Here is a 22,675-nt window from a genome sequence, read left to right on the forward strand (position 1 = left end):
GCCTGTTGATTGCAGTTCTCACTACTTGCCTGTACTGTCATTCAGCTGGCAAGTTTATTTCACTGGCAGTTGTGCTGGCGAGTAGTGTTATTCAACTGGGTACAGCTGGGAGTGGTGGAAATTCCTTGGTAGAAGGGCAGGGAATTCCTCTCTCTCTTATTGTGGGAAAAGGAGCACCAAAAGTTTTCACCACCTTGTGCTTTGCAGAGGGATAACTGTTTAAACAAAGAAGACCTAGTGTGAAGAATAACATTTTATACTTGTATGAACAGATTCAGATAGCTATAATATGAAGCATTTGTTCCTATAATCTCCAAGCCACAGTAGTTTTGTTTTTTCCTTTTGGAAGAATGAGTGGCTTTTCTTGCATCTTGTTTGTTACTGATTCCACTCAGTTTAATGCATTTGCACCCTGTGTAACATTCTGAATCTAAACTTTCATCCATTTTGGAGAGAAAGCATCCCTTTTAGAAGTATATTCTTTTTGAACCCAAACTTCTTCCTGCTACTAATGAAGATTTTGTCCATGGTGGAATTTATAATGTGCTAGAAAGAGGGCAACATATTTTCTGTGCATCTGTGATTAGCTGGATATTTTATGGGAAGCAAGCAAGTTTTGTGTGCTGCTGAGGTCTTGGAAAAGCTGTGACAGTCTGTGGATGAGTTATATTTGTTTGGGTTGATGGTGAACTAATCCTAGAAATTCCTTTGTTTCTAGACCATAGTGCAGACACTGGAAAGTCATGTTCAAGAGCATCAGCAGTTTCAGGACATGGTCGCAGGCCTGAGCACTGAGCTAAAGACTGTGTCTGAGAAGCTTGTTGAGTATGAAGGGCCAGCAACAGAACAACCATCAGCTGAGGATAACCAGTTGAAATCACAGGTACGTTGCAGGTTTTGCACCACGAAGAAAGTGGGTTCCTGCTCTAGGGGCTTGTAGATGCCATTGGATTTATAAAAGAGAACTGTCAATGGTGTTAAACTAAAAAAAATAAACCTTTCTAAAATATAAGGTATATGTGGTGTTTCTTTTATCAGGATAATGGTAGGCCTATGACCACTCGTAGTGAACTGATAGAACCTTTACTGTCAACTCAGCCAATGGTAGAATTGACCTAGCTCAAGCAGGCAGGCTTCTTCAGTTTGGTTGGTTGGTGTTTTTTACTTTTCTGGGCGTAATGAGGATGGAGATAATTAAATTTGGTATTAGTAAATGTCTTTAACTAAGCCAGAGTGGAAAGCTTAGGAAAATGTCAGTAAGCCAAGTTCAGTTTTAAGAACTGACCTTCATGCATTAAGTAGGTATTCTTTTGCACTTTTGACCGGGTAGATAATAGTCTTGTAACTGGGAGTGTAAAGAGCTACTGAAACCTGAGCCCATATCTCAGATATGGATCACTGCAATTCCTCTTCCTCCAGAATTTGCTATACCTCTAACAAGTAAAAGGGAATAGGAGAGGGAGGGGATTATCTGTTCAGAACTTGGAAGGATCACCATGCACCTGACAGCATACTATCTGATTATTTTGTCGTTGTCATAATGCTTATAGCTTCAGGTGCTCTCGGTTCATAAAAATGATTAAAATTACTGGTTTAGTATTTGGCTTTCTGCAGCAAATTGATCTGCCTGTTGATCACAACAAATATTTGATTTCAGTGATTGACTTTAGATCTTAGCATTAAGTGTATTGAGTAAAGATTCTTTTCAATAAAATGTTTTCTTTGTGTTTAAAGAAACAACAAGAACTTCTTAGTCAATGTGAAGACACGTTAAAGAAGATTTTGGTTTTGGCAGAAACTGTTAAACAAAACACCTCTTCACCAGGACAGAAGTTTATTAAGGATGAGATTGAAACACTTCAGAGTGAACACAGGAGTCTGGAAGAAAGAGTTGAAAATGTCAAGCAAAAGGAAGACAATATTTTCAGTGAAGCCCTTGAGTTAAAAGATGAGTTTGGTAATGAAATACAGATGGAAGGTAAGGGAGATGCAGCGCTGAAGAGGGATACACAGATCACTTGTGATACTCTTGTCACCGCAGAAGAGAGCCCCATGGCAGTGGAGTTGAAGGAGCCTTTGGAAATGCAGGATGTGAGTACATTTGTTGACGGTACTAACAATGGAAAACTGGTTAAAGATGCATCTCTCTCTCAAATACCTTTTGTGTATTGCATCCTTTATTTCACTGAAGTTAAGCCTTCTGTAAATAAATGCATATAAATCAAAGATTTTGAGAACTGCTTCCTTATCTTGTTATAACAGGTCTGTAACAAGCCAATAATGTCTATTCAAAACTACAGGCTTCCATTTAAACACAACCTGTGTATAGCTTGCTCTTGATCAGGATGCAAAGGGGAAAGGTGTATAGATGAGAAAATTGCAAATATGTCTCTGCCAAAGAACTCTGAGTGCTTCGCTTAAACCAATAAGACTTCTTTAGAACTGCAGCACGATTATTGTCCTGTTTGTTTTCATAGATTTTTTTTTTCATTGAGAGATTTAATATTAAAACACAATATTTACAGTCACACAAGCAGATTTTCTTTCATATCATTTCTCTTAGGGTCAAGATGTAAATGGAAATATGTCAGAGAAGGAGAAGCAAAATGATCCACTTCTGGAGGAAAGCAATTTATTTTCAGACAGCCCATTGCCAGGCATCTGTGAGAGCAAGGACAGGCTGAGGCAGACTGTTCAGGTGCCTGACAAATACGTTCTGATACATGTCAATATATATATATGTATGTCTCTGTTTACGGGAAATATGTCTGTAATTCTTTAAGATTTGTAATTTACAGAGATGTATTTTCCTCATCTGATGAAAGGAATTATAAATTATGTTCTCCAAATCATTGCCTCAGCCTTGCACAGGGGAAGCGTGCAAGAGGTCAACGTGATGATCTCTACAAGCCCTCAGGGCTTGGACACACTTTCTCCATGATACAAAACATGCAACATACCTGTGATTTCAACAGGTTTTGTCACCCACACACACAAAGTAGATGATGAGAGGTCTGAACTGCTGATCGTTTGAGAACACCTCAGGAAATTCACACAGTAAATGTCATCACATGTGCAAAGCTGTGGGAATGATTTGGAGAACTCGCTTACTGACCTGACCATTGAGTTATAACAGTAGCTGGGAGAGATGGTCATCAAAGTATCAGAGTGGAAACCATCCGTAATGGAATTTCTGGAGAAGGAGCCAGATCAGTAGTTAGAATTGCCACATGTGTCTAAGCAGAAACTTCTGTGACAGCATTAAAAATCATGTGAGCACTTATTCCTGTTTGGTTTATCCTGAAACTGTTTCATAGTGATTACGGATCCAATATGGCAAATTGGTCTGAGCAGGCATTTCCAAGAGATTCTGGGTTTGCGCTACCTCTACCTTTTCCTTTGTTCATTAAGCTAATCTGAAGATAGATTAGACTGCTTGTAGAGTATGACGTTGCTTAGTAAACTGGACTTAGTAAATTGGACTGCAATTTTTACTGCTTATAAACAGATTGTATTTTTTAAATTAGGAGGAGGTTGATAAAGAGAGCCCAGGTATGGACAAACATGATAGAGTCCAAGAGGATGTTCTGGACAATGCGGTTCAGGGTGGTGAAGCAGACCTGGAAAAGCATCAGGATGGTGTTGTTGTTGAAGATGATGAATCAAGAAAGGAAACCCATCCAGCAGAGGTAACTGGACATAAGACTATATACGAGTGATTGAATGTGAAGTGTATGTATACAGTTTAGTTGCAGTGGGAGTGATACTACTAATGAGTAAAAATACCTTCAAGTTACACCGAGATATTTTTGTATGATGTGCAGTTAACTTAGTATGCGTTAACTCTCTCATTACTTTCCTGTACTTTTAAAATTAGTGTGGAGGGGATTTGTTTTTTCATTAGTGCTTTGCTGAGGATATTGCCTTCCAAGGCACTTGAATGTATTGCAAAGTCAGCTTACTACTTTACTTGAATACTGTTATTTTGCTTGAGTCTCATTTATTTAGATTTCTTTGTGTGTCTACTTTGCATATAGGAGGCTGCATTTGAAATACCGTGTCCTCTTGAGTGCACCCTAGTGCAAGGGTAATTTTAACAAACTAAAGCAACCTTTAGGAGCTGGAGCCATAATGAGTGGGAAAAGGCTAACAGGGGTCTTGTTGCTGTCATCTTCTCCTTGAAGGGATGTTAGAAAAGAGAGCCAGACTCTTCCCAGACCTTCAGTTTTAGCAAACTGTGTGAGATGCTGGAAGTGGTGTGGCTATGACGAGATTGAGCACAGTGTGCATTCCTGACCTTGCGGGGAATTGGGGCAAATGTGTTCATTCTGGGTTGGGGATGGGCTACTTTCAGTACATATCCCATCTGACTCGCAGCCATAGCTCAGATATCCATGCAGCACAGACAGGTTCCCGATGCTGTGCTCTCCACCATGGTCATGCCATAAGGATTTGCCATTCTTTATTTTGTGTAGGTGGCTGTTTTCTTCTGTTTGTCCCCAGATGATAAAAAAACTCTGGCAGAATTTACAGTCAGCAAATACCTCAGCATGTACACACAGCAAATCCCTGGGCTGTCCATGGGAATATCCTGCCTGGTAGTCGGCTGAGTGTCTAACCACAGACTCTCTGTCTACAGCACAAGATTGGAGCCTCAGAAAAAAGCTAAACCTTTTAAAAAATGCATTCAGGACTACATACAGGGGTACACAGTTCAAGATCCATGCTCAGAATAATGAAACATGAACCGCATAGGTCAGAAAAAGAATACATGCAATCTACACTTTTTCTAAAAATATGTGTCAAAGTTACAGCACTGCTTCTTCTGAATGGTTTCCTTTGCCATAACCTTGTCCACAATAAATTATGAGATGTAATTGTGGCTTTCCTCATCTACCTATAATTATGGCTTCATAACTTTGTCATCTCAAGCACTGTAATTACTACTCAGCAGGTTTGATTAGGGTTTTTTGATTACTTGTTACTCTTATTTTTCTTGCACCAAAAGGAGAAACCAAGTGACACCAAGAATCATCAGTCATATAGAGAAGAAGTGGAGCAGGTTCAACAAGAGATGTGCCAGAAGAGTCAAGTCCTGAAATCTGCAGAAGCTGAGAAAGAAGATCTGGAATCTAATCCCCCAGTTTCTTCACATGAGGTAACCCACATTCTGTTATTTCATGCTAAATTTGTCAGTCACTGCATTTTTGTTTCCACATGGGCTTCAGCTGAAGTTCTGTTAAGAAAAAGAGGCAATTACTGTCACATCAAAATGTTCAGTTTGACGAAGAGGAGGCTGAGGGGGGACCTCCTCATGTTCTACAATTACTTGAAAGGACATTTTGGAGAGGTTGGTGCTGGTCTCTTCTCACAGGTAATTAGGGACAGAACCAGGGGGAATGGTTTTGAGTTGCAACAGGGCAAGTTTAGGCTGGACATTAGGAAGAAATTCCTGACGGAAGGAGTGGTCAGACACTGGAACAGACTGCCTAGGGAGGTAGTTGAGTCGCCATCCCTGGATGTGTTCAAGTGTCGCTTAGATGTGGTGTTGGGTGATACGATTTAGGGGTGCAAATGTAGTGTAGGGTTAATGGTTGGACTCGATGATCCCAAGAGTCTTTTCCAACCTAAATTGGTCTATGATTCTTATGAAATCAAGACCGTTGTGTTCTGCTTTATGTCCATGGTAGTTTCAAACTTTATCCAAAGTGCTAGCCACATCGATTCTTTCAGTAGATCTGTTCAAAAGAGCGATATTGGTTTTCAGAGCCATCATAGTCAGTCTTTATAATATTTAGAATTTCGCTTTAAATTGTTAATCAATAGAACTTCTTTCCATGTTATAATTAGCTGTGATAGTCTTTGCCATGATTAATGGTTGGACTCAATGATCTTAAAGGTCTTTTGCAGCCTAAGCTGTTCTATAATTCTATGATCATAAGGCAAATTAGAAAACTGATATCGAAGGGTGATCCAGCATAAGAAGTTAAATGAAATAAAATAGGAAAAGGAGAATGAATTCAAGCTGAGTGAATAACAAGGTACATCACTAAATGATATTACTAAGTCTTTTCTTCTTTAAGAGTAAGGGTGTTACATCACAAGTGCCCCATGACTGCTGATCCTGGGTCACCACATTTTTAAATTGAAGGTAGGACCAGATCTAATATTCGTGGTTAAATCTATAGGCAGGTCCAGAGCTGGCCTGTCCATTGGCAGGCCTCACCTAGGACTTACACATCTGCTCTAACTAGAAACACCAACAAATTGTCCCAAAGCTCTTTGGAGTCTAGGGAGGTCCCTGCTGACTGGAAGCTAGCCAATGCTATTCCAATTTACAAGGGGGTAAAGGAAGACCCAGGACACTACAGACCTGTTAGTCTAAGCTCAGTTCCTGGAAAAATTATGGAGAAGATCATAGAGAGTGCTACTGAAAAGCATTTAAAGAACAATGCATCATCATAGAATCATTTAGATTGAAAAAGACACGTTCACCTAGTCCAACCATTAACTTAACACTGCCAAGCCCATCACTAAACCGTGTCACTAAGTGCCACTTCTATACATCATTTAAATACTTCCAGGGATGGTGACTCAGCCACCTCCCTGGGCAGCCTGTTCCAGTACTTGACAACCCTTTTGGTGAAGAAGATTTTCTTAATATCCAATCTAAACTTCCCCTTCTGCAACTTGAGGCCATTTTCTCTTGTCCTGTTACTTGAGAGAAGAGACTGACCCCCACCTCACTACAACCTCCTTTCAGGTAGTTGTAAAGAGAGATAAGGTCTCCCCTCAGCTTCCTTTTCTCCAGGCTAGACAACCTCAGTTCCCTCAGCTGCTCCTCATAAGACTTGTTCTCGAGACCCTTCACCAGCTTTGTTCCCCTTCTCTCTGGATCCACTCCAGCACCTCAACATCTTGTAGTGAGGGGCCCAAAGCTGAACACAGTGTTTGAGGTGCGACCTCACCAGTGCCGAATACGGGGGGCCAATCCCTGCCCTGGTCCTGCTGGCCACACTACTCCCGATTCAGGCCAGGGTGCCGTTGGCCTTCTTGGCCACCTGGGCACACTGCAGGCTCATGTTCAGCCGGCTGTTAACCAGCACCCACAGGTCCTTTTCTACCAGGCAGCTTTCCAGCCATTCCTCTCCAACCCTGTAGCATTGTCTGGGGTTGTGACCCAAGTGCAGGACCCAGTACTTGGCTTTACTGAACCTCATTGTAATTGGCCTTGGCCCTTTGATCCAGCCTGCCCATATCCCTCTGCAGAATCTTTCTACCCTCAAGCAGATCAGCACTCCTGCCCAACTCAGTGTAGTCTGCAAACTTACTGAGGGTGCGCTTGATCCCCTCATCCAGATCATTGCTAAAAATATTAAACAAAGCTGGCACAGGTCAGGCCAAGAGAGTGCTAGCTTTGTAGCAGAAGGACAGTAGCTCGTTAGCAACCCCTATTCTCTTCTCTTATTTTCCACCCTCTCCAACCATCTGATGGACTGAAAAATGATGGGAAACATTAGAACTAATGTGTGGGGAGATGACACTGTGTATGTTGAGAACATCTCACAAAGAAGCAAAACGTACACAGCAAGCCTGAGGCTTTTCTTAGGCTCAGGGTGCTTACATTTTGGTGTGTTTTGGTGTGTTTTTATTTCAGTCTGGTAAAGTGGATTTCCTCCTCACTCTGTGATAGCTTAGCTGAATTTTTCTGCTTACTTGAGTTCTATGGCAACCATAGTCTCTTAAGATGAAATCTTATGTCTGAATTGATACAACCATTCTGGATGTGTACACAGATAAATGGAAAAGTTTTATGATTGACTATTTCATGTGTAATTCCCTTCAGTTTTGACTGAAAATAAGCCAAAGAGTTGAAATTAATAGAATTATTCTTTTCCAATAGTGTCTACAGAATGCTATATATTTCCCACACTTGGAAGCAGGTCTGTTTTGGATAGGTCATGACCCACAGAGAGTCAGACAACAGTGACAGCTTACAGGTGATGGCTGCAGGGATAGCTGGCTGCTTCCTAGCAAAATAGTATCTAAAGTAGCAAAGTACAGCAAGTTTATTAAACGAGAATTTTGTATTGCTGTTTGTTTTGTATATTGGTACCATGGAGAAGCTCACACTCTAGTTGTACCTGTTTATTTGTATGCATTCACTCACATGAAGTCTACACATGGGCCAGATCACAGTTTACCACAGATATAGACAGATGCTGGAGAAGGAAAATGCAGAAAGATATTTCGGGTATCACCATGTGACCCAATAAGCCTGTGACATTTCATTTGTGTTGTCGTCTGCAATAGCTCAAGGTGATTTAGAAACTAATGTTTTACATCTTAACTGGGGCTGCCTAAAAGCATCCACTTGGACAACAAGTTCAGCTCAGCTGATGGGCTGTTAAACCTGGCTGCACCCCAAGTGACCTGTCCTTTGGTCGTTGTGGGAGTGACAACGGCAGAGCCAGGGAGTGTCTCTGGAGCCCTCCATTCCCTTCCTCCCCAGCCTGACTGTGATACATGGTTCCCTAATGCTCTCATCTTCAGATAGAGCTTGTGGCAGTATCTGCCATGGGTTTGTGTCACAGACAAGCTGCTTCATGCATGAAGTTGTTGGAACAGTTGAAGAGATGGTCCCGGTGACGGATGCAGCGGTGTGTCAATGCAGGCACTGAGCAGAAGGAATGCGGCTGTGAGGGAAGGCTAAAGGTCCATGAATGTGTAAGGAGGAGGGGGAGAAGCTGGGGTAGACTTGTGAATTTATCAGTAGCAGAGGTGGATGCAGGAAGATCCTCAAGGTGGGGATATCAGTTTCAAACTTCCAACAATGAGCAGATATTTCATAGCTACCTGAGCAGTGCTGGCAAGCCAGGGTGACTGCAGAGGTGGTGGGCAGTGATGGAGATTCCAGTCTCTGGGTCCTGGGTAACCCACAGAAGCTGTCGGGGAAGCCACAGCAGGATTTAGACATGGCTTAAACATCACAGAATCAAAAATAGTAGGGTTTGGAAGGGACCTCTGAAGAGCAGCTAGTCCACCTCCCCTGCTAGAGTAGATCACCAGAGATGGAGATTCCAAACCCTCTCTGGGCAGCCTATTCCAGTGCTCTGTTACCCTCGGAGTAAATAATTATTTCTTTATGTTTAGGCTGAACCTCTTGGAAAAGAGTCTGGTCCCATCCTCCTAACAACTGTCCTTTAGATATTTATAAGCCTGTGAAGCAATGTGTTGCAGTCAGAACATTTTTTGGTTTAGTACCTTCACAAATAAGAATCCTGTTTTGTATTGTAGGGCACAGGTACAGAAGTGATTGTTTGGAAGGAACTGCTTCCTGGACTGCAAGTAAACACTGAGTATCTTGAAGAGGAACAAAAAGTCAATGACCTGAAAAATGAAGTGGCTGAACTGGATATCGTGCTTATAAATGAACAACTAAAAGAGCTGGAGGTATGGAAATCGCAAAGCCATTCCTCACTGTTAATGTAGCGATACACTTAGAGAATTATGGTTCACTTGGGCAAAACAAGATGGTTGCGTTTAGTCTTATCTGAGGTTTGGCTGCATGATTAGTCTGTTTGTAATCTACAAACACTCCCTTAATACAAGTATGTCTGGGTAAATACTGTATTTTGTAAAGCTTTTCTAGAGTGCAGTAGTAGATACACCCATACTTGAGCATGTGTTTCCCTAATGAGCACAGGCACGCGTGCTCATTTGCGTGTGAACGAGCAAGTGTATTTTTGTAGATGTATCAGTATTTTGTGTTGAAAGCTGAAAGTGCTTAAGATCATCTTTTAATCCTCTCTTTGTGGTGGGCTTGATTGTAGAATTTAAAAACTGAGCTGGAAACATGGAAAGCAAAATCGTTGTCTCATCATCAAGAAGCGTTTCCCAACGCAACAGGATCAAACAGAGCGGAGCTGCAAATGGTGCCCTGCTGGGACAGGCTGCTTCAAGAACTAGACGCTGTTAAGGCAGTGAAGCAACAACAGTACTGTTTAATTAATGAGTACCAGAAAAATCTTTCTGCTGCACAGTCATCAATGAAAAATTTGTCAGCAGAGAAAGATAACATAAAAATGTAAGTATAGTTGAGGGTTTCTGGTAATAGGTTGGAGGACAAATATGGTCCTAGACTGAATTTCGTGCATTACTGCAATAACACTCAGAAAAAAATACGGTGTTTTATCCGTCTCGTTAACATTAGGAACCAAGGGAAGTCCCACAGGTTTGTAAATTTAAACAGATTTAAACAGAAGCATTCCTGGTGGTTCTCTGCTATCCTTTAGAAGCACCTACTCTTTTGGTTTTTTAGGCAAAACCAAAGAAATTGTTACTGTGCTAAAAACCTACATAAAAGCCATATTAATGTATTTTTGCAAAAATAGGGCAAATGTGAAATATTACATTTTCTTCAGACTCATCAGTGCTAATTTTTTTCCCAGTGAAATATCTCATTACTCTGAAAACTAACCTTTTTGATTGAAGAATTCTGAGGCAATAAATAAATGTACAGAATAACCAATACACACAAAACATTTGGTACCTTTTATGAATTAGCTTTCAAAATGTGGAATTAGGCTATCAGTCACAATAATGTGTCACAATAATTTGAGAATCATTAAAATAATTTATAATATTTTTATTTACAGCAAAGAATTTGAAAATAATTGAATGAAAGTGTAGCTGCTAAATGTATCTTAGGTGAGAACATCAAAATACTCTGGAAATAAAAGATGAGGAAATAAACTTCAAATTAATTTTGAACAAATTGGGTATTTTTAGGTTTTTCTTTCAACTAAGTTTTATCATCTTTATAAATAAGAAATTATCATAAAATGTTAATTCACTTCAAGATAACACTATTGTTGTTTTTTTAAATTTTATTCATTGTAGCTTTAAAGGGAGGCTACGTTCCTTTAGGAAATTACACATTCTATATTAGTACATACTGCAGCTTCTGAGATCTACATTAGAATATACCTTTTCTGCAGAGGTACCTAGAAATAACTAATGCTGTACAGATAAGCAAGAAATAATGATACTGCATCGGTGGTTAGGAAATTTGTGAGAGAATACTGAAAGGTACATGTGATTATGTTAATAGAGTGAGACTTTTTAAAACAAATTATTTTTTTTAAATGTGCCTAATCCATGTTTTAGGAGAACGTTTGTTTGGGTTTTTTAACTCTATTCATATTTTTGGCAGGGGTCCTATAAACAACACGGTTCTTCTCGAGAAAATTAAGGCATGCGTAGAGTCCTTACAAAAAGAGAGAGATGTCTTAAACCAGTTGAAAACTCAGCAAGAAAGTTTATCTCAGCATTTGACGTGCATGGATAAAGTGTTAACTGAGAGCCAAATGAGGCAACTCGAGCATTGGTGGCAACACATGGAACAAACAGTGCAAAAGAAGCATGACCAAATTGTGGCAGAAATTGATGAGTTTAACCTGCTTATGAATAAAGCACAGGATATTCAGAGATTGATAAAAGAACAGTATTTACAAGCAGAGCTGTATTCCTCAGATGCAGGAAAAGCCAAACACCCTGTACTTTGGACCACAGAGCTACAGGACATCAAACATGGTCTTTCTCTATTGAAAAGAAGGATTGAACTGCAGATGAAAAGAATTTGGAGTGATCAAGAGAAGGTAGCTTTGGAGAACTCGATAGCTGATTTGCAGAGCAAATTGGAAGCGTTATCAGCACAACAAACTTCTCAGGAGGATGTTCAGGTCACTGGTCCAGCTCTCATGAAACATGAAATGATGAAGAGGCTGAAAGAAAATATTTCATGGGTCAAAGATTCACTGTCCTGTCTTGACCAGAAAGCAGCACTTTTCCCCAATGATGTTGAATCACAAATCAGAAGTTGTCAGCTTATGAGCACAGAAGTTCTAAACAGAGAGCCTGTGATTGTCTCACTGGATCGTGGGCTCCAGCACATCGTTCCCAACTTGAAGCCGGAGGACATTTCTGATATGACCTTCCTTTTACAAACATTACAGAATTCATACAAAACTCTTGTTTTAAAATCGGCTCAGAGATTACGGCACCTAGAGCTCCAGCTGGAGGAGAGGCAAAGGCTTATTGCAGAAATAGAAAAAGTTCACTGTCAGCTTCAAAACACTGAGATACTTGCCAGGTCTGACACGAACCAAACCAGCTCATTGTCAGAATTAATCAATCAACAAACCATTTTACAGGAGATTTTAAAGGACATACAGGAAATAGAAGGACTTATCTCATCCCACTGTAAAGAGAGTCAGGTCACAGCTGGGGAACTGAGCCTATCTGAACAACTATTTCTGACTGATCAGTTAAGAAGTCTGAAGAATAGAGCAAGGAAGACACAGAGACAAATTCAGAGTGAACTTCATGAAGTAGAAAAAAAGATAGCTGTTTCCAGAGAGTTTGCTGAAGGAATAGCTTCATTGCAGCTAGATCTTAGTGATCTCCATCGTGGTGAAATGAAACTGGAAGAAGATGAATTATCAAGTGCCAGGCAGAAAGTGAAGGATAAATGCAAAGCACTCAAAGAAAAAGTATTAGCTTTTCACTCCAATTTGTCACAAATAATGAAGTACAAAGAAATCTTTGAATGCGTAGGTCTGAAATGGGACTCACAGCAGCTGGATGAATTGCAAACTAAATTTTTAAAAATTAAAAATAAAATAAAAGGGAAGATAATACATGTTGATAATGTTGTTAGGGAGTGTGATAAGATTGAAGCATTGCTAAATGAAATCCAGACTGTGACATCCACTGTAAGAAAAGAAGCTAACATCCTAAATGATAGCTCTAGCTCTTCTCCTGCTGACAATCTTATATCTGCACAGATTCTGTTTCAGACAGTTCAACAAATCTTGTACTTAACCCAGGAGGTTTCAAATCAAATAAACAAAAATGAGGTCTTCGATACACCGTTCAAAGAATCTAAGAGGGAAAAAATAAAGAGTCTGGAGAAAGATGTTGAGGAATTGAGTAATTTTCTTCAAAAACTGATCTCTCATCTCCAGTGTGTCAACAAGGAAGATATCCAGAATGAAGTAGAACATACATTGCACATAATAAAGTATATTCAACTACAGCTCCAGCAGCCACTTCTGGTAGACATAAAATTAATGCAGTATGAGAAGACACGATGGGAAGCGATTCAGAATATGATGCAAGCAAAGTTTTCTGCTATTAAATGTATAAGAGAAAAAGAGAAGGAAAACCAAGAAGAAAAATCTCTTGCTGCTGATACAGAAACAAAATTGGAGACATTGAAAGATCATGAAATACAACTGAAGGCAGACGTTGCTGCCCGTGTTGTAAGTATATTTAATAAAAGGTATGGCTGTATGTCTTTTCCCAATAATTAGATTAGATGTCTGTGGCTGTAGTGTTTCATGACTTAAATTCTCCTTTGATTCTGAAAACTGAACTGGCCCATCATCATCTCTGCATTGGTGAGAAGTGTAATTAGGCTGAAGGTAGACATAATGGATAGAAAAGGACTGTTTAAGCTAAAGGGCAGTGTTAATACAAGCAAAAGGAGTTAACGAATAAATTTATGTTGGTAAACCAGGAGAGTGGTAACCTTCCTAGCAGAGAGGTTCTGGAATTCTGTCCTGGTCAAGAAGACCTGTGCCCTGACTGTCCAAAAGATTAGTGGATACAAATGAGGAAATACGAGAGAGTGCTAACAACAGGGAGAGGGAGTCAGCATTCCTGATGGACTTAAGGTCCTGCTGCCAGATTTCCTGGTTTACTGTGCTTCATCTTTACTGCTTGGGTATTGCGTGGGAAACAAGATGCCAAAGTTTCTCTGCTCTGTGGGAATCCAAGAGCTGGCAAAGCCAGGCATCATTCTGTGCATGAATACATACAAGAGTAGTGTTTAGTGAGAAGCATTTTGGAAACTCATAGTGGAGAAATCCCATTGAGCAGAATAAATCATCAACGTGTGGGCTTTCCTTGTCTGAACAGGATGCATACTGTCATTTCTGTAAGGGGTTTATGGCTCCTGTGTCCTGCCATCCTTCTCTCTGGACTTCTCAAGTATTGGCAGTTCCTTCATGAACCCTATTGCTGTGGTTGAGGGCAGTCAATCCATAGGTTACAGCTCTGCTCTGTGACTGCCTAGGTAGTACGGTGCATTTGCCATGTGCCCTCTCTCAACTCCTTAGGCCAGTTCTGGGAGCATTGGTCTCAAAGACAGCCAGGTGTGAAATTCTAAGACCAACTGGTGATGCAGAGGAGCGCAGCAGTCTGTCTTGATTGTTCCTTTGTCTTTTTAACACTTTCAGAGTGCTCTGGAGGAGATGTGTAAGACTCTTGAGCTTCATAGGAAAGCTGTGCAGACGGCTGCCGGGTTCCTCGAGGACTATGAAGCTCAAGTCGAGTCTGCCGCAGCAGAACTCAGTAACTCAGAGGACTTCTGTCAGACTCCACAATGGAAACAAGAAGAGTTTGACTCTGCAAAGGCTAACATCGAAAACCTATACTCCAAGCTGAAAAACCTGGTGAAACCAGAAGATAAAATATGTCTGGAAAATACTTTAACAGATCTAGTCAATAACAGTTTGGCATTAAAGGACAAAGCTCAAAAAAAGAAAGCTGATGAGCAGAGGTAGGTTTAAGAGATCTCCCTAGATCATGTTCCTGATTATAAGAAATTTGACTGATAATATATGCAGTGTTGTTTCTGGTCTGGTAGAACCAGATAATTCAGCATAAGCATTTCTCTTGTTCCCAGATGTGATTGTAATGGAAGGAAAGTTACCGGACAATGAGCATATTACTACTAATTTACAATGCAGTCATTTTTAGTATGTTCCAAAAAGTACGTATGGGGCTCAGCTGAGGGTCATAGGATGCCAGAATTAGAAGGAAGTACGTTTCCTCACTCTCTAGTTCAGTGCTGGGGCAGGTTAGAATAGTCAGAGAGGCCCTAATGTGTGTCTTCCATAGCTTTTCTCATGACTTGGGAAAGTAAAGACCAAACAAGACGCAGGCCATAGCTTCATTCCTTCTGATAAAGATACAGAAGAGATGTGAAGAGCCGTCACGGAGTAAAGGATTTTGAAATTGCTCACTTATGATCCAGTGCTTCTGGTTCTGTTGAGCATAAACTTAATATCTGTTTTTATAATCAAAGAGTTGGGTGACTTTAAAGGCTTTGGTAAAACAAATGAGATGATAAGATATAGAAGTAAGAGATGAGAATTGTACAGACCACATACCATAGGGACAAATAGAATGTGTGTTAGAAACTGGAAACTAATTTTTGGGAATGTCTGAGGAGGATGAAGACAATTTTTCTGAGCAACTCCATGGCTGATATATAGATATACATACCTATATTTCTTTACTTCTGGGGCATTTGTACCTGTACCTCTAAGGTCTCTCAGATATCAGACCTGAAGTGTTATAACAAATGCTAATTAAAGTTGACCTGCAAAATAGTAAGGAGTACTAGTTTAGACAGGGTTATTTAGTTATTTATTTATTTTTAATTCTAGTGGCCATTATGGTTGGAGATAGGAGCAACTACAACAAATTTTATTTGGTCTATTGTTTCATATAGGTATTTTGAAAAGTACAAAAGCTACACAAAAACCAAAGATAAGGTGTGTGATAATCTCAAGAAACTGGAAAAGATGCTTAGACAGTCTTTGTCTCAAATACCAATGTCTTATAAAGAAGCTTTGGAGCACTTCGAAGAAAGCAAGGTAAGAGAGGCTCTGCAGAACAGCTCTTGCAAAACTGTGACGTAGCTATGCACACCACATGATATCGTAGTAGAAAGAAGGCAAATTATTTATCCTCTATTTATGTATATACAAAATGACAGAATACATTTATATGCCTATAAAAAGACCAGATTAAAATAGGCCATGTAAAATGAGTACATCTTATTGATGTACAAATCAAGTATTATCAAATATTATCTGTGCTTAAGATAGCATTGTGTTCCTGTTCAAAGCCCTCATTGCTTCTTTGCGGGACCAGGACTGATCAGATTTCAAACATTGCTGTTTCCCAGTTTCCCCGTCCAGGACTCTCTCGCCTCCCCACCAGACCTCTGCTGTAACCAACCTCTTTGCTACCTTCTCTTTGAGTACTCATCGTATTACAGGCTTATCATTTTATATATCTGCAACTATTCCATTTCTCTTCCCTTCCAAATAATCAGAAAGAAGTAAGAACAACCTGACTGCCTGGGCACAGTGTTCTTCTGTTGTGTTTTTTTTTATTTGTTTGTTTTTAATTATTATTTTCTTGTTTGTTTATCCCATCTTTCTCTGCAACAGAATTCTCTAATTACAACTGTATTTAATTAGCTTAGTGGAAGTGATTGCCATTTTATTGGAGGATCCTAATTGTTTTACTGAAGGCTTCATTAACCCTTCTGAGTATATTGTTTTATTTATTTACTTGTTTATTTTTCCTATAAGATTTTAGTCTCCAGCATCGACTCAACTGAAGACGATCTTGTGACGCTGAGGCAGATCTCTGGAGAAGTGATGAGATTATGCAGGAGAAGTGACAGGGCACTGGGCAGGATTGTAACAGTGCTGTGGGAAAATTGGCTGCATTTGCTTGAGATGGCGAAAGGGCTGGAAATTAACTGTGAAGAACTAAAGAATTCATCAGTGAAGAGGTGAGTTGCTCAACAAAGTTTTAAGGAATATGGTAGGGATGGTGCCATCAGTAAAATGTCATGTAAAGGTGTGGCATCACTTCCCACCCACTGATGAGCCAGTTATCCCCAGCCCTTCTTGAACCTGCAGTCAAAAATGGTGGGGATTTTTATAGTACAAATTCTCTGGCCTCAGAGCAACTCTGCGTGTGGTTGTGTGCTTTGTTAGAGCGAATTCAAATGTTTTGGCACACTTTAGAGGTTCAAGTTCTCTGGCTATGCAATTCTCAGTACTTAGTCATGCGTTTGAGTAAATGAATAATGTAACTTAATGTGATGGAATAAAAAAGTACTTTATCTCATGCTTTGACATGCTGTTTACTTAGCTGGAACGAGAAACAATAATTCTCGATAAGCTCCAGGAAGAACAGCCAGAAAGTCTTAAAGAGAAAGAAAAGGCCACCAAGGAGGAACTAGTAGAATTACTAGATTTTGTGAAGTCATTTGAGGAAAACATAAACCAGCAACAGCTCCTCTTACTCTTACTTCTTCACCGAATAAGAAACCTCCTTAATATATCTGAAAATACTGAGAGAGAAGCTGCCCTTCCTGCCTTATGTGAGATAAAGGCAATGCAGGATCGCTGTAAAAAGTAAGTAAGTGATGTGAAATTTCTGTTGGAGATACGATACGGTATTAAAGAATATATGAAAGCTGTAACGCATTTTAAATGATAGCCAGTGCCCTCCTGGGTCAGACCAATGTTCCATCTAACCTATCTGCTGTCTCCAGCATGGGCATTGGGAGCAGTCAGGGAGACCTGAGCCTGGCTGTGTTGTGTGTGGGTTGCAATTTGTTTTCAAATGTAGAAGGAATCGGAATGGATGATGGTCAATTTTGGAGGCTCCAAGCTCCTATTAACTTGAATGAGGTGTACAGGTCTTCCACTCTTATGAAAATCAGTCCTTGTGCTTTTTGCATCAGTGCAACTTTTCCCTTACTGAGTGCTACCGCTTAAAATTTGCCTCAAATGTTTTTTTGCAAATCTGTGATGGTATTCACCCTTCTCCGTGTCTGTTTTTTGACATGGAAATCTTTGTGAACATCTTCTACTGTGCCAGTGTTTTCGTACTCTGGAGAGCCTGAGCTCTCACTGCTGTTTAAATATGCATGGTATCTGATTTGGTCTACCAAATATACTTTGTTTAGCAATATCAGAAGACTCATTTATGAAGAAACTGAGACAATAAAGGACAGAAACTCATAGATTTAGTTACAGAAAATAATATTAAAACCCAAACAGACATGGTTCTGGATATATATAGATATGCATTTCAAAAATATCTGTATTAAGCAAGCTCTTTAATTACTCCTGCTTAGTGTAGAGTCTAAAACTTAATATATTTTGACTTGAAATCTCTCACAGGTTGTATGAAAAGACTCAGGACCATAAGAATTCTGTACAAGCTGAGATTCAAGAGAGGAACAAGATCACTGAAGAAATCAGTGCTGTGACGGATGCATTACAGAATGCTGCATCTGTGCTGTCACAAGGTGCAGGACAACTGGAGGTTGGTAACGGCTCTGTTATGGTGTGGGGACATTCCGAATATGTTCTCTTTTATGCTGGAGCTTGAACTTTCTCCAGATAAAATTAGTGGCAAAGTATATGCATATGGATATGCACACTGACTTACAGAGATTGAATCTGGCTCTGCAGAATATGACTGGCCCTGCCGTGTCCTTGGTTTGTGTTCCTCTACCTGGTCCAATCCCAGCCATGGAAATCTTTCCTGATTGCAGAGAGATTCACAGCCAGCTGGATGCCTTTTAGGAAGGGCTACTTCATGTCCATTTCGCACCTCTTTCCCCTCTGCACACCTGCCCAGGGCAGCTTCAAATGCTGTAGATTTGATGTCCCACATCAGGGGCTTAACCTGGTAAATGCTTTTTAGAAATGGAATTGTGATCAAGACTGCAGTCTCCACCAGCAGCAACCAGCACCCTGCAGCAACCCGGTGTATACATTTCCATAATTTCAGCTTATTTTTGTTATACTTCTTTGAATCCACTTTATTCTCGTTGTTTATATATTGTCTTGATTTTTGAATCTTGACCAAAATCTTGTTTTTAACTATATTTAATTTAGTTCTTCTAACTGAAGAACTTCATAATTTGTTTATTCTAGCCTACTAAGATATATTACAAATTTGGGTTGTCTTTGCTAAGTCTTGTATAAGAACTAGTTGGGTGTCCCCACCATGTATTTTCTTTAGAAATTGGGTGCTTGAAGCCATCAAAGGGCTAGGAAAAGTACAGAAGCCAAAGACCATGGTGGCAGATACAGGCATTTTCCTAGGGGTTAGCATGAGAGAGAATCATTAACTACATCTGAGGAAGTTCTGAAAACCCAGGAGCCAGCATGACTGTGGTGAAACCTTGAGGATTTGTCTGAAAGGCCTGATTTTCTATTTAAAATTATTTAGAAATAGAATTTAGAGTTGAGTCTAAAAAGTGCTCTTCTACTAAGTTCTTTATATCCAGGAGGGAATGTTACTACTGCAGGTACTTGATGCCTGGTCTTTTTCCTCACATCTGAATTGTGTTACTCTGAGCACCTAAAACTCAGCCAAAAGTGAGTTTCAAACTCGTTCCTGTTCCTGACAGCAGTTATCACAAGCAAATCTTGTCAGCAGTCCTATTAAATGATTTTTTTGTCACAGTATGTCACAGCACGCCTGTTCCTTTTGAGAAGATTCAGCTGAAAGCATTGGAAAGTTCCTTAATTTTGCCTAATGCAAATACCAGTAAGCAAAAATTTGCAGGGCAATTTCGTCCTTACTTCCAAAGAAAACCTAGTTTCTACAAAATCTGTAGCATTATTTGGAGCTCTGTTGCATTTATTGAATGGAAATGCCGATTTCACTTACAAAAGACAAATGTAGGTTAGTCAGGTGCCAAAGTTTTAACTCACCAACATAGATGAATATGGAAATGGGAAGTGATATCATCTAGTCCCCGATGGAAAAAAAATGAGACAGTTTTAAGAGACATCTGCTTTTCAGCTAAACAGTCTGTGAGTTGTCAACATGCATTATATACAGAAACCAGTTTGCAGAGACATGCTTTGTTTTGGAGACTAACGTAACAGATTCTTTCAAAGTCGGGGAGTCTATAAACTCCTGTAAATGTTGGCACAGTCTTAACTGGGCCATTTGAGAACAGCCTTCTCTGCGTTAAAACGAGGCTTATGGCTCTTTCATGGTTTTGAGTTTTTTAATATCAGATCCAGTTGGCATGCGATGACAGGAAATAAATCAATCTCAGACTCTGACATATTTCTTCTGTGCAATATATTTGTGTCAGGGAAATGATTCCCAAGTGAAGACTAGGAGTTAGTGGATTACCATTAACCCTGACTGAAAAAGAAAAGGATGTTAATTTTAATGTCCTTCATTGTCTAGTAGGAGCTTTAGATTATTTTTCCCAGTTACTTGAGTTAACATTTGAGTTTCTCAAACAGCTGGGCATTGGGAAAAGGAACTGTAAAGCAAACAAACAGAACTTTCCAACTTGAAATTCTAGAAAACCTTCAAAACAAATGAGTTTCTTCATTCTTTCTGCAAGGGGACTTAGATTTTATTTCTAGGCCACAGTCTGTAGACAGTTGTTCAAGATTCTTTTATCTCATAAAACCTACATTCTTCATGCAGAACTGGAAACTACTGTTTTGAAAGGAGGCTGCTGTGCTGCTCTGCATAATTGCCTGAAAGCAGACACTTCAGCCTGAAACCTGTTGCTTTTTGTGTCCTTTGTGTTGTTTATAATAATGAAGGAATGAACGTTGGCTATTAATCGTCTTTCAAAGAGAAAATGCACTTTTGGCAAAAGGTTGAGCACAAAGGTTAACATTTAATCGTAGAGCACTTCAAATGATTCTATTGCTATACCTGTCAATAAACATTGGTGCGTCAGTTGCCTGACACTGGGTAGTATCGAGTTTAATTAATTCTTACAGATTGAAAAGCATCATTTGATTAAATGAGTGAGTGTTTCTCAAAGTTTATCTTCTTGAGGAAGTAGTCAAATTAGGTTTAATAGCACAAAAACAGCTTTCCCGAATCATAACTGTGGTAGGAAATATAAACTACAATATATGTATGTGTATATATATATATACATATGCACATATATGCACGTGCACTCAGGAAGAACTGGCTAAAAAAGCTGAAGTTATTCTTGATTTTGTAGGAGGTTCAGAGCGTCATTGCTAAAGAAAGTGAAGCTCTAAAGGATATCATGGAGAAACTCCGGATTAAGTATTCCGAAATGTATACAATAGTTCCTGCAGAGATCGAAACACAGTTGGAGAACTGCAAGAAGGTATTCCAAGACCTAGAGGACAAGGTAACTGGCGATGTAATTTTCGTATTTAACTTTTTATGATGTATAAATAAGTACAGAAATACTTGATGAATGTTTTAACTCTAAATTTCAACTTGAAGTACTGATTATTTTCATTTGCATTGTCCTCAGTGTATGCGTTATGGAAAGATTCCTCATCTTAACTGTCTCCTTTCAGAATAACCTTGCAGTAAGCAGTATGAATACAATATTTTTCTTTTTGGGTAGAAGAGGATATGGCAGAACCACTAGCAATAAAGTCTTGGATATAACATGCATCCTGTGTCCTATCCAGTCTGATTCTTAAACTGAACTAGTGGTCAAAGTTGGTTGGGAAGTTTGTGTAGTTTAACAGAGAAGATATTTTCAAAACAGTTAAAAGAGGACCCTGAAACCATATATTTTAAATTCAATTTGCGCACATGATAGGGTAGCATGACATGGTTCTTTATACCACCCCTCGGGACAAGGTTTCATACATTTAAACCAAGACAGGGAATTTAAATAACTAGATAACATTGCCTCAGCTTTTTGTGATGTTTTCTGTCGACGTTGGGTACAAACGGTTAACTGAGAGCAACATGAAAGTAAAATGGAGTAATATGGTAAGTCTGGGGTCAGATTTTAGCCGGTTATAATTTTTATCATTGTTATTTATTCATTAGTGTTGCTTTTAAAAAGAAAAATCTTTCAGTTCTCTTATTTCAGAAATAATAATTTAATGCTAACTTTAAAGACTAAATCTCAGTTAATTTGATAAAGCTTGAAAGTTTAATAAAACAATTTTGTAATCCAGTTGCTTATTAGTGTCTATCAGGTTATTCATTAATTTTAAGTTGCTTTGGATATTTAGAGACATATTCAATATAGCTTATTAGTTTTAATTTAGTTAACTTTGTAGTTTCTGTTTCAAAACCAAAGCCATCTTTTTAGAACCAACAACTGGATAGGAGAGAGAAGAATGGAAGTAAAACAGTATTTGTGCTTTGAGGTTTTTTGTTTGTTTTTTGTTTGTTTGTTTGTTTACTATTTCATTTACCGAGATAAAAGATTATCCCAGTGCAGACATGTTAGAGTGAAAGAAGTGGTCCTGGAAACTAGATAGCATTTGCTATTCATATTTAGGTAGTGGAAAACTACCTTGGAATTTTTTAAAATGCATTTAGGAAACAAAATACATCCTAGTGGAACTGGAGATCAGTCTAGTTACGTACTGGGAGATAATCAGCATGTGTTAAATTGAATTAAATTGTTGTATTTTAATTACAGTTTCTTTTCTTCTAAATTTGCTAGACTAAAATGAAAATAAATGGTACTTTTGGTGCCATGCATTTTATATGAAAACTGTAATAAATTTATCCCAGTAAGAAGTCTTGAAACTAGAATCATGCCCTAACAATGACCAGAGAACTGACACATGCAGCATTTTTTCTGAGGAAACATATGAAGTCAGAGCTTAGCCTGCTTATTTCCAATTGCGTCTCATCATTCACACATGATTCTATTCTCTTTTAGAAACTAGCATTACAAACATTGATAATTTCTCATGTTTGGTAATTCCAGGATAGTAATGATCAAGTGTTTAGTGATTACAGCTGGAGTTCCTTTTTACAAGGATCTTAGGCACTATGT

At 39.1% G+C, this 22,675-nt stretch overlaps 1 protein-coding gene across 1 annotated transcript in view; it reads left to right on the forward strand.

Moving 5' to 3' along the window:
- Window positions 1–22,675, forward strand: part of LOC104275738 (nesprin-2-like) — a gene marked incomplete at its 3' end in the record, with an annotated part of 82,239 nt that overhangs the window by 52,462 nt on the left and 7,102 nt on the right. Inside the window, 15 exon segments of the mRNA XM_009871780.1 lie at window positions 719–883; window positions 1,735–2,091; window positions 2,564–2,698; window positions 3,528–3,715; window positions 5,020–5,158; window positions 9,298–9,453; window positions 9,834–10,087; window positions 11,216–13,325; window positions 14,304–14,626; window positions 15,584–15,728; window positions 16,455–16,641; window positions 16,644–16,660; window positions 17,026–17,291; window positions 18,066–18,210; window positions 20,891–21,046. Of these exon segments, the coding sequence (XP_009870082.1) occupies window positions 719–883; window positions 1,735–2,091; window positions 2,564–2,698; window positions 3,528–3,715; window positions 5,020–5,158; window positions 9,298–9,453; window positions 9,834–10,087; window positions 11,216–13,325; window positions 14,304–14,626; window positions 15,584–15,728; window positions 16,455–16,641; window positions 16,644–16,660; window positions 17,026–17,291; window positions 18,066–18,210; window positions 20,891–21,046 (4,743 nt within the window).

The sequence above is a fragment of the Apaloderma vittatum genome, unplaced genomic scaffold, assembly GCF_000703405.1.
Source record: "Apaloderma vittatum isolate BGI_N311 unplaced genomic scaffold, ASM70340v1 scaffold15006, whole genome shotgun sequence".
NCBI lineage: Eukaryota > Metazoa > Chordata > Aves > Trogoniformes > Trogonidae > Apaloderma > Apaloderma vittatum.